Source organism: Mus musculus, chromosome 19, assembly GCF_000001635.26.
Source record: "Mus musculus strain C57BL/6J chromosome 19, GRCm38.p6 C57BL/6J".
Taxonomy (NCBI): Eukaryota; Metazoa; Chordata; class Mammalia; order Rodentia; family Muridae; genus Mus; species Mus musculus.
The window spans coordinates 10795869-10812928 of NC_000085.6; the positions used below are offsets into that span (position 1 = coordinate 10795869).

General features: G+C 48.3%; 1 protein-coding gene across 3 annotated transcripts in view; it reads right to left on the reverse strand.

The window, feature by feature from the left end:
• The window catches only part of Cd6 (CD6 antigen), a 40724-nt gene that overhangs the window by 6530 nt on the left and 17134 nt on the right, over positions 1-17060 (reverse strand). For 2 of the 3 annotated variants that reach the window (NM_001037801.2, NM_009852.3), the window contains exons 2-6: positions 4476-4544; positions 3326-3673; positions 2448-2759; positions 1808-2110; positions 458-520 (exon numbers count right to left, since the gene is read on the reverse strand). In NM_001037801.2, the coding sequence (NP_001032890.1) occupies positions 458-520; positions 1808-2110; positions 2448-2759; positions 3326-3673; positions 4476-4544 (1095 nt within the window). The remainder of the gene's footprint in view (positions 1-457; positions 521-1807; positions 2111-2447; positions 2760-3325; positions 3674-4475; positions 4545-17060) is intronic. The other variant, XM_006526622.3, reaches the window with a different exon arrangement.

Sequence of the window (17060 nt, forward strand, 5' to 3'; positions counted from 1 at the left end):
CTGGCCTACAGGGCTGCTATCTCTAACCTCTGAACCCCAGCTTGCTCCTGGGTATCAGACTGTAGAGAGGCTTGGCTCAGTTGATTCGGGAGGCAGAAACGCTTGAGAAATAATGCAGGAAGGCAGTAGACCCCAGGTTCTAAACCTTGTTCACACTGACTGGTGCTCTTGGTACCCCATCACCTGGCCAGCCCAGGAGTGTTGCACCCAAGTGGTCCCAAAGCATTTGGGACCTTTCTGGATCAAGGAGGGGTGGTGTGTGTGTGTGTGTGTGTGTGTGTGTGTGTGTGTTGCTCACATAGGTCCTATATGGCAGGATGTCCCCCCGAGGGACTAGTTCATTCACAGGATTGGGGGGGAGTCCTAGAAAAAAGCCATCAGTTTGTCCCCAGGCAGACAGCCAGGATTGTATGAACACACATGAACACCTGCAGTGCCGGGGAAAAGCTACACTCACCTATCGTGACTGGAACTCTGGAAGGCACTTCAGAAGTAGACAGATTGAGATGTCTCTGGGAGCCTGTTGGAAAGTACCACACATTCACTTAGTGAGCTTACTGAGTTCCTACTGCGTACCTAGAAACTGAATAAGACAGACGCGTGCCTTAGAACCCTGGAGTATTCCTGTTGTGGGGAAAAGGGTACAGAAGCTGCCCAGGCCACCTGCCATGAGGGGATCCCCTGTGGCAAGCTGGCCAGGCAATGCTTCAGTTAGAATGGGGGTGGGATTCCTTCTTCCTTTGTAAGCTGCTACAGACCCTCTGTCCTTTCTCCACTCAACTTTCTTTTTTTTTTTAATATTAATTGCTGAGCCATCTTGCCAGCCCTCCACTCAACTTTCAGTTTGCTGTTTGGGACCTCAGGAGCCAGGGAGCTTTGTCCTCATTAGCATAATCCACACCCCCTTCTAATTGCTTCTTAGGGTTTGGAGCCTACACGGGTCCATTAGCTGTAGCATCTCCAGCTACCTGGTAAAGCATCCTTTATTCTGAAGCCACAGGAGTTGAGGAACTGTCCCAGTCCTGGCTGGTAAACGGGAGCTGGAGCTCAGAGTCAGGGGTCTGCACTCCACAGAGAGGCCAACACTGTGTTCCCACGGGTGGGAACCTTAGCTTCATACTATAACGCCTCTGCAGTTGGAACCATGGCCTTACTAGATATGACAGCATGTCAAGAGTCTGGACAATATTTATTTTTAGTTTCTTTCACCACACCAAACATATCAGAATTCTAGGTGTTTCTTTCCTCCTTCCCTCCCGTCCTCCTTTCTTTTCTTCCTTGAGGTGTTGAGGTTTGAACCCAGGGCTTCATGCAAATTAGGCAAGTGGTTTACCACTGAGCTACAATTCCAGACTGCATTCATTTGTCTTTATGGTCTATAAGACACTAATGCTGTGACTTGCCACTGTAGTCTTAGAGTTGGTGAAGGACAGTAGAAGCCCAGTGGGCATAAGGCTAAACTGAGACAAGCTACAGAGAGCTTGGCAGTGCTTGACATGTGATTTTATAGCTCCAGATGTTGTCTTGATTGTTATTACCATCTGTGTTTCCCAACCTGATTTTTCCCGAAATCACCACCTACTGAACCATTTCCAATAAACATAATAATGACTTCCTTGATAAATACTTAACCCATGAATTTGGGTCTGAGCTGACCATACTGCAGAAAAAAACAAAACCATCCTAATTAATGTCTGCCTGTGCATGGTAAGTGCAATGGTCTTTCTTGGGCCAGTATATGCCAGCTGTCGGCAGAGACAAAATTTGTGGACTAAATCTAGTGGTGGAGGGGCTGGGGAAGGAATACCTGAGCAGACAACCCTGGCTGCCCGCGACTGGCTGCACAGGTTGGAGTTGTTGAACCGCCAGGAACAGGTGCTGAGGGCGGGCTCCTGTCCTTTGCAGGAGTAGTACATTCTACCGTCCAGGGAGTGTGGCAGCCCCCTGGGCCGAGCCACTGCTGATCCGCAACCCAAGGACCGACAGAGCACTTTGGCCTCAGATGGGTACCACTCGCTGTCACACACCGTGCTCCAGACACCCCGGAAGTACACTTCCACTTGCCCTTCGCAGGAGTCAATGCCTCCAGTCAGGCGCCAGGACTGGTGCTCTGTGGGCAGGTGATGAAGTCAAGCTAAATGCTTTGGGCCCAAAACCCTGCCGACCTAGAGCATCAATGCAGAGAAGAACCCAGATAGCCCTACATGTTTTCTCTCTTGCATCTGTGACCCCTTTGTCCACCCCAACTGCTACGGCCCTCTCTAGACCCTGGCTGCTCAAAGCATGGGCTGTGGACAGGAAGAAGCAGCTGCATGGGGGTGGGGGTGGGGGTGGGGGGAATGGTTACGATCACTTTATTAACACCCGTCATTTTTGTGGATATACACAAGAAGCACAGGCCAAACAGAACCCCTGGTAAACATATCCTGCCCTCCAGGCTCACTGACCTGAGCACACCACTCCTGCGTCCTCCTTGTGACCACAGTACTGGTCTCCTGGCCGTCCCGGGCAGTCCCACAGGTAAGCCTCAGTCCCAGAGCAGTTCACCTGATCGCGGTGGATGGGTCCTTGGCCTGGGGTGAAGTGCAAGCCGGCCAGCGCCTTCACTGCCCAGCCGCACTTCAGTTGCTTACACACTACGTGTGCATCCTGCAGGTCCCACGTGTCGTCGCACACGGTACCCCATTCACCATGCTCCAGCATCTCCACTCGGCCAGCACAGCGGCTGCTACCATCCACTAACCGCACTGCTTGGTTCTCTGGAGGTGGGAGGGTTTTAGATTGTTAGTGGTGGGCACAGGAAGAGTGGGGCATTGGACTCCGTGGGAATGGCTGCAATCTGGAGGGTTTTGGAGTCCCTTCTAAACTGAGAACCCAGTCGGTGGGCGTGGTTTTGAGATAATGTGGGAGGAACTTGAAACGCAGGAGGAAGGACTAAAGACCACGTAGGTGTGGCCTTGAGTGAAGGTCTTGGCCACCAAGCCTTAGCCAAAGGCAGCCTCAGAATGCGGGGAAAGGCTGGGCATACAGGTCCCAATCAGAAAGGAGACAGAGAATACACCGAAGACTGGGTTAGGATAGAGGACTAAAGGGGACTAAGTGGATGCTCTGGATATCTAGCAGGGGAGGAGTCTGCAGGCCACATTCAGAGCGACACTCAAATCTGAAAATGACATAATTTGATGTGGGCAACCATGTGGAGCTCTTAAGTTTGCATGACTTGGGAGGCTGGGGGTGGGGGTGGGGTGTAAGCCTGGAGACCAAGGTTTGGCTGCAATGTTTAAACCTGAGGTTGTAGGGCAGATATGTAGGCAGGCATTTGTACCTGCACAGGTGACCCACACCAGCCGCCTGTCGCTGCTACACTCCTGGTCCTGCACCTTGCAGAACTGCCAATTGGCTCCCCTGCATCTCTCAGTTGGTGCCCGCGCCCACGTCGTATTCCCGGCGCTGCTTGTGTTCCCAGAAGTGGCTCCTGGTGGAAGCTCAGAGGTGGGTGGCATCAGGTAGGTAACCTTTCCCGAATCACCACAGTTCAGCGCTTTGCACACAGCCTCCGTAGCAGCCCTGTTCCAGTGTGCCGCACACACAGGCTCCCAGGACTCCAGTAGAACCTTCACAGATCCGCTGCAGCGACTGCTCCCGTTCACCAGGCGAATCCCCAGCCGCTCCTCTGGAAGGGTCAAGAGCGAGCTGGGACTTCATCAGATCTTTGTTCTTTCACCAGGGTAGGACGATCCCTCTACCCTGTTTCATGACCTTATACAACACCCCTCCCAACTCCGGGCCTCAGGCCTTCCCACCTGTAGGGTACCACTGGGTTGCCTCATGAGAGGACAGGAGAACTTCAAGGCCTGACCCTAGCATTCAATTGAGAGAAGAGGTGCGGCTCAAGAATGGCTATGGAGCTTAGGGAGGCTTGGACCAGAAGCAGGGTCTCACAATCCCCTCTCTGGTGCCCCTGTCTCCACTGGAACGTTTTGTAACAGAAAAGCAAGGTTCTGGCTCAAGTCCCTTCCCTGGTTCCTCGGCTGCACTAAAGTTACTATCCTAGAGGGTATGACAGTGACAAGACCTGCAGTTGTAGTGGTTGGGGGTGACCTCCCTATAGGAACCTTTCTTAGGAATGACCTGTCCGATCCTGCTCCCTAGTATGTACCCCACTTCTCTGTCACAGCTGTGCACAGAGTAGGGCCCTCAATAAACACATGGAGAGCAAATGAAAGAATGGGCTGGCAGTGCTCATTACCCCACCACAAACTCTAGCTTCCTCTGCACAAACCTCTTAAGTATCTTGGGTATACATGAGGCTCTCAAATAGAGAGGAGCCTGCATCCCTGGACCAGGAGGAAGAAGTGATCTCGAGAGTCAGAGGACTTCTTTGGCATCTGAAATTCCACTGTCCTTGTTATCCAAGACCCAGTCTACTTGGTCCCAGAAAGTTGACTGTAGTGACTGGAATGTGGTTTGCTTACCTAGGTCCAAGGTCATGTTCGGGATGGTGCCATTTTTGTGCTGGCCAGAGGGGGCTGGAGATGGGAGACCTGAAATGAACCAGCGGCAGCCAGGGTAAGCAAGGGAGCTACAGCCTGGGAGGCCACAGAATGCTCTAGTGACAGGGGCCTGCCGAGGCTTGTGGGGAAATGGGATCCTCAGCCTTGGTTCCTTTGCCCCCCTCAGGATGGAAGAATTTCTCAAACTGTGTGGGAACTGCTGAGCTACAAAGTGCTTTCAGACACCGAGAAACTAGTTTTCTCTTAGGACCTGTTCCAGTCTTTGCATACTGTAATCCATTTACTCTCAGCAGCATAGTGCAGCATATTGTTAGTAGTCCCACCTTACAGATCAGAAAGGGAAACCCGGGTGATAAAAATCCATTGCTCATGCCACATAGGATGCGTCTGTCCCTTCAGAGCCATTACTGTCCACTCTGTCTGAGGCTGACCTCAGCATCTGCCTAGGGCTTTAGATTTCTGTGGGATCCAGGCTATGGGAGCTACAACAGAGCTGGAGGGAGGAAGGATAGAAGTGTCTCGCCCTCCCCAATCGTGGCTCCCTCCCTGTGAGATCCCTTGAGCAGACAGTCCCTCATCTGAATGCCGTAGCTTCTCTCAAAGTATAAGCCTCTCTGGGTCTCCCTGATTACTCTCCTGTCTAGGGTCCAGGGAAACCCCAGGGCACCACCCTTTTAGACACAGCCCTCCTTCTCTAGGTGTCTCCATGAGCCTGACAGAAAGAATTCAGGTCTTTAGTTGCAAGTCTTCACCAACTCCATCCTTTGCTGCCCAGCTTGATCTAGATGGGGCAATGACTCAGAATTCAAAGCACAAACTGCACAGTGACTGTCACACTCAGAGCGAGAATTCAGATGTGCACGAGTGAAGATTGCATAATTTTGCAGAATTCTGGTTCCCACAGCAACGAGCCCTGTGCTCCAGTGTGGCTTTCGATATTTCTGCATACGCAGGGGGAAGGAGCAGAGGGGAGGGTTGGGTTGGTGGCCAGGGTGGGGAGCTGTGTTAGCATGTGGTCGAGACTGTATCTATCTGGCCATATGTCCAAGTGTGTGTGTGTGTGTGTGTGTGTGTGTGGTGTGTGTGTGTGTGTGTGTGTAAAACCATGTTGGGGTTTTTGGGGTTCAGCTCACTTTAGTATCATCTCTTTCTCTTGGTATGGACAATCACTTTCTTGTGTGTAGAGGTGCATATTATTTTATATTATTTTCCCTAGACTAGAAAGTCCTAGAGGGCAGATCCCAGGTGGGTCTTTCAGGATGTTCAGCATAGTGTTGATTGGCTGACAGAATGGAAGCACAGAGTAGAAGCTGCCAGCTCCCTGCCCCCTTCCCCCAAATCATCCCCAGTTTATTGAGATTGGCTGCACTCGAGAACTGTGGACTTTGTTTTACAGTCATTGTCGCATCACTAGATGCAAAAAAGAACCTGGTTTCTGTGATCTTGAATTTCTGTGCTACCTTGAGCTCTCCTTCCACCATGGTCTCTGTTCACAGAGGCTCCAGGACAGGACAAGTCTTTCCTCTGTGTCACCAACACTTTGCCCAGTTCTACAGTTCCCATTTCAAATTGGGTTACTTTTTTTCTTCAATAAAGTATAGTTTGAAAAACAAGCAAGCAAACAAACATTTGCCTTCCCCATGAATCTGCTTTGTGATATTAAGATGCCTGGACCTAAAGAGAAAGCAGTGCTGGATGGGAGAGACGGCTCAGCAGGTAGAGGCACTTGCTGCCAAGTCTGATGACCTGAGATCAGTCCCCAGGACTCACAGGGTGGAAAGAGAGAACTGACCTCAATGGGTTGCCCTCTGACTTCACGCACACGTCGTGGAACAAACACACGCAAACAAATAAATATAATTTGCTAAAAAGAAAACAATGGGGCTGGTGAGATGGCTCAGTGGGTAAGAGCACCCGACTGCTCTTCCGAAGGTCCGAAGTTCAAATCCCAGCAACCACATGGTGGCTCACAACCATCTGTAATGAGATCTGACTCCCTCTTCTGGAGTGTCTGAAGACAGCTACAATGTACTTACATGTAATAAATAAATAAATCTTTAAAAAAAAAAAAAAAAGAAAACAATGTTCAGTGCATTTTTATAGAGTAGCTCAAAACAAGAATCAAAATGTCTGCCCATGGGAAAACTGCTTACAAAAGTGTGGCGTGCTCATAGCACGGCACTGGGTGCAGAAGCAGCCCATAAAAAAAGAGAACCAGATAGAGGCACACCGCTTTATCCAAGCACTGGGGAGGCAGAAGTGGATCAGGGCCATCCTGGTCAGTGCAGCACATTCTAGGAGGTGGGAAAAGAGAAGAAAAGGAAGGAAAGAGAAACAGAGCCGCGTTGGTCCAAGGGATGTTCATGTGTATTAAGTAGGAAAAGCAAGACACAGAGAAGAAAGCAGCGCAGGGAAGGCTTGGTCACATGGCTGTTCTTTAGTATATGCCTGTAAAAGGTACCTATGGGAACAGTGAGAGAACACGGAAACGCAAAGCACCCCAGCTCTTGGGAGATGGAGGCAGGAGGATCAGAAGTTTAAGAGCATCCTTATCCTTCATTCTTTCGATCACGACCTTGGGCTGTGCTTTCCATGCTGAGAAGCAATGGACCAAGAAAGGGAAGGACTGGAGTGGAAGAACTGGAGAGAGCAGCCCCAGCCAGCCGTGAGGCTGGCTTTGCCATCCAGTCCCAATCTGAAGCCCAAGAAGCCCAGATGGGACAGGCAGAGAGAGCCACTGAGGAGAAGGTACCACCAAGGGAACTCTGAACACAGGAGGGACAAAGCCCGAAGGAAGCCAGGAGCAGCATAAGCCCATGATCCCAGCACCCAAGAGGCTGAGAGAGGAAAATGGAGAATTTCAAGACAGCCGATGCTACAAAGTAAGACTCTTTCTCAGGACACCAAACTTGCAGAAGAACCCAGACGCAGTGGTACACATCTGTAATCCCAGCACATCAGAGTTAGAGGTGGAAGGATTGCAAGTTCAGGATCATCCTTGGCTACAAAGTGAAACCCAGTCTCAAAACAACAGCAAAGCCCACAGAAGAGTCTGAGGAACCAGAACTCAGGTGCCATTATCTTGTGCCATTGAGGCCCATGGGTTCCTGTAGGCCTCTCAGGGGAGAGATGGTGAGGAGTCTGGACACTAAAAGAGAAGCTGTGACTCCACTGGCCATCCCAACATTGAAGCAAATTCAGTAAGGGGACTCCTGGGTCCCCCTTGAGTAAACAGTTGTGTGAGCTACAGTCCAAGGCACCGATGGCCACTGGCTCGACCTGAGATGCTGAGAAAATCATGGGTGTGTAATGAAGTTGAACGCAAGATGGATGAAGGTTTCGTGTGGGGGAGGAGGCAGGGTGAGAGTTGGAAGGGAGGGCTGGGAAATGAGATTGGATTTACAGAAAGAACCTTGTGGGAAGTGTGGCATGGATCACGGCTAGAAACATGGTTAGAAACATGGGGAACTGTTTGCAAGCACCCACGACAGCAGCAAGCCAAGCCAGCAGCTGCCTATACTTCTGCTTCAGGGCACTTAATCCGCAGAAGTAGCCTCGAGGGCTAGTGTGGGATCTCAGAGCCAGAGCATGCCTGGATTGTGCAAGACCTTTTGTTGGGTTAAAGGGAAGGGAAGTGGGGACGGTAGAAGAGAAGAGAAAGGGAGGGTGTGCTGGCTAGTTTTGTGTCAACTTGACACAGCTGGAGTTATCACAGAGACAGGAGCTTCAGTTGAGGAAATGCCTCCATGAGATCCAACTGTAAGACATTTTCTCAATTAGTGATCAAGGGGGAAAGGCCCCTTGTGGGTGGTGCCATCTCTGGGCTGGTAGTCTTGGGTTCTGTAAAAGAGCAGGCTGAGTAAGCCAGGGGAGGCAAGCCAGTAAAGAATATCCCTCCATGGCCTCTGCATCAGCTCCTATTCCCTGACCTGCTTGAGTTCCAGTCCTGACTTCTTTCAGTGATGAGCAGCGGTGTGGAAATGTAAGTTGAATAAACCCTTTCCTCCCCAACTGCTTCTTGGTCATGATGCTTGTGCAGGAATAGAAACCCTAACTAAGACAGAGGGTAACTTCTGAAATCGGTTCTCTATGGAAATTGGAGCCCATATTTGGGACTAGGGGTTGGAGTGTCCTTCCAGCTACTGGCGCAGGTCACTGACCCTCTCTGAGCCTTAGGTGACACCTTTACAAACTTAAATAAGTCTCGCCATGCTATAGGCTTGTGGTAAAGATGAATCAATATGACATTGAGTCACCCAGGGCCTGTAGTGGGGACAGATTGCTCCCATATGTGTTGTCATCACAGATAAAAGCTTCGTGTTTCTATCACACAAAACCAAAGCACACGAAAATCCACATTCTCCTCCTGCCTCCCCCCCCCCAAAAAAAAAACAAAGACAGCTGAGTTCTCTGAAAACCACTGGGGGACTGGCTAGAAACACACAGCACATTAAAAATACCTATCATAAAGTATTCACAGAGGGTTTTTAATGATAGGGTGGAGGTTTGCAATAGAATGACAAGTGGCTGAAGGCCAGTTCACAGATTTCTGTGTTTCCCTCCAGCCCTTGCTTGCCCCTGACCCAGTTCTAGCTTGTCAAGTTCTTCCAGGGACCCAGAAGGGTTCAAGTTCATCTTCTGTAGTGTTCTCTTGTGGTGGCTGGAGGCTTTTCTTTGTGGACGGAGCCAAGAGAGTGACATAGTTATTTGGTCACAAGCTGATAATGGCATCTGTCCCATGTGAAGGTTAATGTTGACCAGATAGAGAATCATCTAGAAAATTAGTAAATCAGATAAAGGTGCTGGCTTCCAAGGCTGACAACCTGAGATGGGACCTGGGGCCCATATGACAGGAGAGAACAGATGCCTGCAAGTTGTCCTCTGAGTGTTCCAGCCACACTCACACAAAATAAATAAAAATGTAATTTAAAATGGCAGTTTTCATTTAGGTATGTCTGATGACATTTCCCAAGAGGATTCACTAAGGGAAGGGATCCTGAATGTGGGTGGCATCATCCCATAGGCTGAGAACCTGAGAACCTGCATAGAATAAAACAGGAAAGAAGAGCAAGCCAATGAGAGCAACTGTGTGCTCGCCCTCCCTCCCTCCCTCCCTCCCTCCCTCCCTCCCTCCCTCCCTCCTTCCTCTCCTCCTCCCTGGCCACCATGTGGTAAATGGCTCTGCCCTGCCATGTGCTCCCTGAAGTGATGGATTGACACCCCTAAAGCTGTAAGCCCAAATCAACCTTTCCTCCCTAATTCATTTTTAAATGTATGTGCCTCAGCAACAGAAACCCAGCCAGCACAGCCCTGCTCTGTAAGCTACACATGGGCAGCACCCTGATTCTTTTGGCTGGCCACATTCACTGGGCAGAAAAAGGATGCTAAGAGGATAGAAAAAGATGGAGACCAGTCTTTGCCAGTGAAGAAAGATTATCAGAAAAAGAAAACATTCTCCCACGATGAGTTTTTCCTCTCTCTGCTTGCTTTGCGTTCTTCTAAAATGTCCATATATTCTACATCAAAATAAAAACGAACTCGCCCACTCACTCATACATCTTCCAATAAGTGCCCTAGGCGGCTGCCCACAGCACTGGTAAAATGAGATTTTGTACTGGTTCTCTGGGCAGGCTGCTCACATGACCCTGTAAATAAAGCTAGAGCAAACCATATGCCAGGCTAATAACTAAAGCCAACTCCCTCCTGGGAAGAAACAGCTCATGCGATTCCAAGATCTGGGCATTTTCCCTGAAAATGTCAGTATTCTCTAGAGGGAGGCACTGTAGGGACCGCGAGGCTAAGCAATGGCAGATGGGGTTCTCGGTTGGTTCTTGTTGTTACCTTACTGTGTGGCTCTGTTTTCTCACTGGTATAATGAGTAGGCGACCATTTCGATCTTTCCCATCCCTTGCCTTCTTTGGTAATTAGATTAAAATGAGGGAGATCAACTACTGACCATTACTACGTGTCTTACAGATGTAGCTGCCCTTCATCTGATTTACATGGAAGATGGACTAGATACCTCCCGAGAGCTCCCTTGAATGAGCCCCCTTGTCAGGCCTGTGTCGTTCAGCAAATGGTCTAGGGACCTCGTTACAGCTGAGCAGTGATGAGGGCAAGATTTGAACCTGAGAAACCTAGATCTTGAAGCCACTTTCTGAACCCAAGCATAGACAGGACAGCTTCTTTACGCACTTGGCATCCAGCTGCAAAGGCTGGGCCACTGTCACTGTGTGTGGAGTGCTCACAGCCTAAAGGCCACCATGTACATGGATCTGGGAAGACTATGTTTTATTCCTTTGTTTGGACCTATGTTTAGAAGATTGTCCTGTGACCCCTATGACAGTGGACACACACAACCCCTGGGGTGTGGTTTGTGCAGTTGAGGAATGGAAAGCTTCATTTTACTTAACTTGATGTATCGCTATTTAATTTTAAGTTCAGTAAAACCATTGGAGAACTTTTTAAAAGAATAAATCACCACCACCAATATCATCACCACCATCACCACCATCACCATCATCACCATCATCACCATCATCATCATCATGTGTGAGGTGGGAGCTCTTGCCAGTGCAATGTGTAGAAGTCAGCGGACAACTTCCTAGAATCGATTCTCTTTGCTCCTGTATGTAGACTGTGGATTCTGGAGATCTAATCCATGTTACCAGGCTTGCTCAGCAATTGTCTTTACCTCCTGACCCATCATCTCCCTGGGCTTGGAGAGCTTTTTAAAAATGCTTGGAACAACCTGGGTATAGCAATCGCCCTTTCTTTCTTTCTTTTTCTTTTTCGAGACAGGGTTTCTCTGTATAGCCCTGGCTGTCCTGGAACTCACTTTGTAAACCCAGGCTGGCCTCGAACCGAACCGCCTACCTCTGCCTCCCGAGTGCTGGGATTAAAGAAGTGTGCCACACCTCGGCAGCAATATCGCCCTTTCTTTATTCTTCTTTTTGAGGCAGGATTCTGTTACACAGTATTTACATTGTAGCCCACACTAGCACTCAAACCCACAGCCATTTTCTCTCCTCAGCCTCCTGAGTGCTGGGATTCCAGGTATGTGGTCGTCACCACACCCAATGCAGATTACTTATTTCAAAACATTAATGTCTAAGTTAGATGTGCTTTAAATGTGAAGTCCAAACTGTATTCTAATGACCTAATGAGGGAAATGGGATAGAGAGGAGACTCACTAAGAAACGAAAATATTTTAGGTAATAAAACATTATTAAAATAACTTCATCTGTTTGACCATGAGAAACGCGTCCTGAAGACACCAGGCTGACATCAGTGCTTGTCTGAAGCAACCTGCCGGGCCCCAGAGCCCCTGAAGCCCCACCCCCCCGCCAGCCCTGCGCCGCTCCTCCGGTGCCCGCTCACCTATGTTTTATCTTTGATGTTATATGCATCGGTGTTTTGCTTGCATGTCTGTCTGCCTGGGTGCGGTTATCAGATGTCCTGGAACTGGTTATGGACAATTTTTGAGCTGCCATGTAGGTGCTTGGAATTGAACCCAGGTCTTCTGGAAGAGCAACCAGTGCCGCTAACCACTGAGCCATCTCTAGAGCCCCTGCTTGGTTTTTTGTTTTGTTTTTTGTTTTTTTCTTGATCACTGAAAATTTCTCCGCTCCAGTGACCAGCATCAAGTATCACAGCAAAGCAAAGGTTTCTCATTAGTTTGGAGTTTCAGTATGATTTTACTTTGCTTCACGAGCCTTACATTTTCCATTCATCCATGCAACCTAGGAAGAGGGACCTGGGGATGCAACGAGCAATCTATTACTTGGTTGACAGAGATTCGCGTGCCAGAGACTCAAGGTTTCCAACCCCAAAGAACTTCAACACCTCAGTGTGTGTGTGTGTGTGTGTGTGTGTGTGTGTGTGTGTGAGAGAGAGAGACAGACAGAGACAGAGACAGAGAGACAGAGAGAGAGAGAGCTGAATACACATGTGAGGTGTATGCATACACCTTATTGTGCAGAGGCAAATGAAGGATGCTGGTGTCCTGTTCTATCACTCTCTGCCTTATTCTCACGAGACAGGGTCTTTTGCTGAACCCAGAGCTTGGCTGAAGACCAACAAGCCCTGGGGATCTCCCTGTCTTCCCCCAGTCACTGCAATGCTAGGGTTCCAGGTGTGTGACCACACCTGGCTGTTTACGTGGGTCCCAGGGATTGAACTCGGGTCCTCATGCTTGAGCAGCAGGTCACTTCACCTCTCTAGCCCAAGAACACGGTTCTTCAAAACACTGCTATCACCATGTCCCACAGCAGAAGATCTTCACCTGCTTGGCATCTTTCATGCTTCCCTGAAGTCTAATTTTCCCCTTCCCTCTCTGCCAATGAGTCCAGGGAGATGGAAAGGGCAGTTCAGAACCTCTACCTTAGGGTCTTACAGTTCAACAGGCTTTGGGTGTCCCCTACCCCAACCAAAGGAAGTGAGAATATGTGAGCCAAGTTCTTCTCAGAGCAGAGAAACCAGCCTGTTGCCTGCTTGCCAATGTGGACGATGAGCCCGTTAACATTTGCTGAACTCAGCTTCATGCTGGGAGCTGGGCCGGGTGTGAAGGAGATAAGCGGAAATGGAATGGTATAGAAAGTAGAAGTAGCCGTAGCCTTTCCAGAGCAGCAATTCACCTGTGTCGGCCTCTGCTCTCAGGACATTCTTTTTCCCCGTGATTTAGAAGAGGGACTTGGGGAGAGACAAACAGTCACTTACACCCTCACTGCCAGTTACCAGCTACACGAGCTGTTCAAGTCAGTAAGCCTGGCTAGCTATAACCTAGCACTGGCCACAATACACGGTGCACATGGATTTGCTTTGGAGGATGACATATGTCAAATGTTGAGGACCTGGAACATGGCCGCCACTTATTACCCTTCACCCCGAGGCTCCGATCTCACTTCTCTGGTTCAATCCCAAGTGGATTTGATAGTGCAGAGAATGATTGATTATGTATTCCATTCTTGACACCATGTGATTTTGAAGCCTCTCGACCTTTGGAACAATCCCACTCTCTCCAAGGCCACGTGCTCTCCTCCCCACCTCCCCATCTTTCTCCCCTTAATCATATCAGAGCTGCCTGCCTCTCTTATACAACTTAGCTGCTGGTTTCCCTGACTCTGCAAACATGGCCTCCTCTGTTCCTGAAGAGATGTGGGCTCCGGTTGCCATGGTAACGAGAGTTTCTTTATATGAACCGACTCCCTTCTTGGCCTCCAAACCTGCTCAGCTTGCACCTACTTTGCAGCTACCAGACTGTACGATGAGAAGCTACTTCACAGAGAATAAAGAACACTTGAAATAAAATTCCCAAGGAGCAGGAGGGAGGCTTCGCCTCCAAGAAAGCCCAGCAGCCAGGAACACTGGCTTTTCCTTTGTCTCACACCTTTGCTCTTCCACTGAGGATGGAGATACAGAGTCTGCAGAAAAGTCCAGGTCTCTTCCTAGCATCGCACTCACTGCGAGATCTTAGACAGAGTCTTGGTATCTGGTTGGGGAAAACCATCTGTTCTAGCAGATGTTACAAAACAGATTGGAATTAAACATGACAGGATTCGAAACTTAGCCTTGGAGCTGGAGATGTAGCCATACAAAGCGAGGACATGACCACTCCAAGGTGTGGTTGAGGGGAAAGGTCTTACAGTGGGTATGAGGGAGACTACAGCCAGAGGCATCTGGAAGAGCCCAGAGCAGGGAGAGAAAGTAGTAGACTCTGTACCAGGCCACAAAAGGAGAGACGGGGCAGGGTGTGGGGGAGAATGAGAGAGAAAGAAAAGAGAGAGCAAAACGGAGAGAGGGCCGAGAGAGGACTAGGAGCCAGGAGAGCACATGGCCACTAGAGCAGGGTTATATGAATGAGAAGTCCGTGAGGTGAGAGGGAGAGGCTTTGGTTAGGGGGCAGGGTGAGAAAGCCTAGAGGAGGCAGGATGCCAGCAGGGACTCTGTAACAGGCACTTGCAGGGCTGAGAGAGCCTGGAGGGCAGCTGCACCTCGCTATGCTAATATTACTAGAGTTAGCCATTTGTCTCCAGTTTCTTTTGGACCTGACAGTAGCTCAGTTGGGAGGGTCCTTGCCTGGCATTCATGAGACCCTGGGTTCCATCTCCGCCATCGCACAAATAGATGTGATGGTGCCCATCGGTACCCTTAGCACTCAGCAGGTAGTGGGAAGAGGGTGACAAGCTCAAGGTCATGCCTCAGCTATATCGTGAGTAGAGACCGGCTTAGGGTACGTGAGGCCCTGTCTCAAAAAAACAGCATTTATTTTAACATACTCAGTTTTCCTTTCCAGTGGAGTGACCTCAAGCAATTCTCACATGCTGTTTCCTCGTGGGTATAAAAATGTCACAGGACTAATGCATGACCACAAGAAGAACCCATTCAAGGTACTGACTCTGTGAGTGCCCAATATAGATACATATGTGCGGATATGTCTGGTGGGTGGGGAAGGCAGATTGTACCCTAAATATACAGAATGTCCCTATATTTATCATAGAAATAGCACAGAAAAGGGCTGGTAATGAGTCCTTGATAAAACTCAAGATGTGGGAAATCATACCTTCATGTGTGTATCCTAGGGGGAAAAACCCTATGGGGTGTTTCCATGCTGATATATTCAAGGAATGTTCACTGTTAACAGAAGAAAGTGAGAAGCAATGTAACAGTCTCCCTGTTGTGTTTAGTTGTAGTGTGTTCATTGGTACATCTCAGAACACAGGGTTAAAGTTTAGAACAGTGTGTCCCATCACACGTCATACATATTGTCTATACCCTGTGCACTTTTTAAAAAAATAAATGTGAACCTGTTACTCAGGTTTTTTGTTATGTTGTTGTTGTTTGTTTGTTTTGTTTTTGAAGATTTATTTATTCTATGTATATCTTCAGACACACCAAAAGAGGACATCGGATCTCATTACAGATGGTTGTGAGCCATCATGTGGTTGCTGGGATTTGAACTCAGGACCTCTGGAAGAGCAGTCAGTGTTCTTAACCACTGAGCCATCTAGTTTTGGTTTCTTTGAAAAACACAGGACTATTATAAGAATATGTTTTCATTTTACTCCCAGGGGTGGCGCATGGGGCTGCTTCAGACTGTCTGCAATTTGTTTCGTGCTCTATCGGAGGCCTGATTTTGCCAGCTGTAGATAGTTTCTGTGATTGTGTGATGTTTGGAATTTTAGGGACTTTTCAGAGGTTAATAAATGCTAGGGCCCTGAGAGGCGGAGTGGATCGTTGGTTGGTTGGTTGTTGGTTTTTCTTGTTGGTTGTGGTTTGTTAAGTAGTCGTGTGCAAAGAAGAAACAATAAGAAGAAATTAGATATCCTGACAGCAAAGATCAAACTTGCCCCAAGGAACTCTATGCCCCTTATCTGCAGGAAGTAGTCTAACTATAATGTCACCTCCTTTCCGACCCTTGACTTTATTCAGGGATCTCTTTCCTTACCTCTCTGTCCTTTTTTCTTTCTTATCTAGTGTTAGGAGGTTGAAAGGGTGGAAGAAAAGAGGGTAGTGAAGGGTAGAAGAGAGAAGAACCCACAAAGTAGCCAAGACAGATACACACTCGTGACTTTATCTGATCACACAAGCTAAGCAGGGTGGGGCCTGCTTAGTACTTAGGTGGGAGAATACCATCTATACACAGCTCAGCTCACATTTTGACACTGCCCTCTGTACATTGATGAATTTTTGTGTAATAAAAATAGAAAAACATGGAAGAAAAGATGCATATACCATGCTGGTACTGGAGGGTGGACGCCCTAGGAGGAATGCTTTTGATAATATCTGCTACTTTCATTCTAATTGATAGTTTTCTTATAAGATCTGAGCAAATATGGCAAAATGAAAACTGCTTAAATTTGAAGGGTAAGCATGACCTTGGCTTGTTAAGACAATTATAATATAGACTTGGGTGTCTATGATATTTATCATAATCCTTGAAGATTTTGTAATAGGGTAATGACAAGATCCATCTTTGAGGCTCATCAAGATGGCTCGGTAGAAAGGGGCTTGCTACCAAGCCTGATGACATCAGTTCTAGCTTCAGAACCCATATGATGGAAAGAGGGAACAGACTCTGAAAAATTGTCCTCTTACTGCTACCCAGGAGCTATGACGTGCATATGAAATAATTAAATAAGAATTGCCTTTGTAGCATTATTGGCATGGTTCTGCACTTTCTAAATTCTGTGACATTTACTATATTCAATTTTAGTGATAAGTATAAAAAGAATTAATGAACACGTTGTGTGGGACCTTCGAAAATCACCCAAGTCATGGTGATGTGCCCTGTCAAATGTCTTCTTGCCTTTTTTGGTTGAAAAGCTATGGGTCTCAATCTCTGTAACAGTGCTCTGAGGTAAATATGGTAAAGAGACAGGATTCAGGAGATGAGGGAACTTTTTGGAGCAACAGAGCTCCTAAGACACAGAGCAAGAATCTGAGCCCAGACAGAGACTGTTCTAGATGCTATCATTGTCACCTCAGGGTCACTCACGCCCTTGTCTGGATGGCCTAGTGTTTCCTGAGCCATCCCCAGGCCAGCTG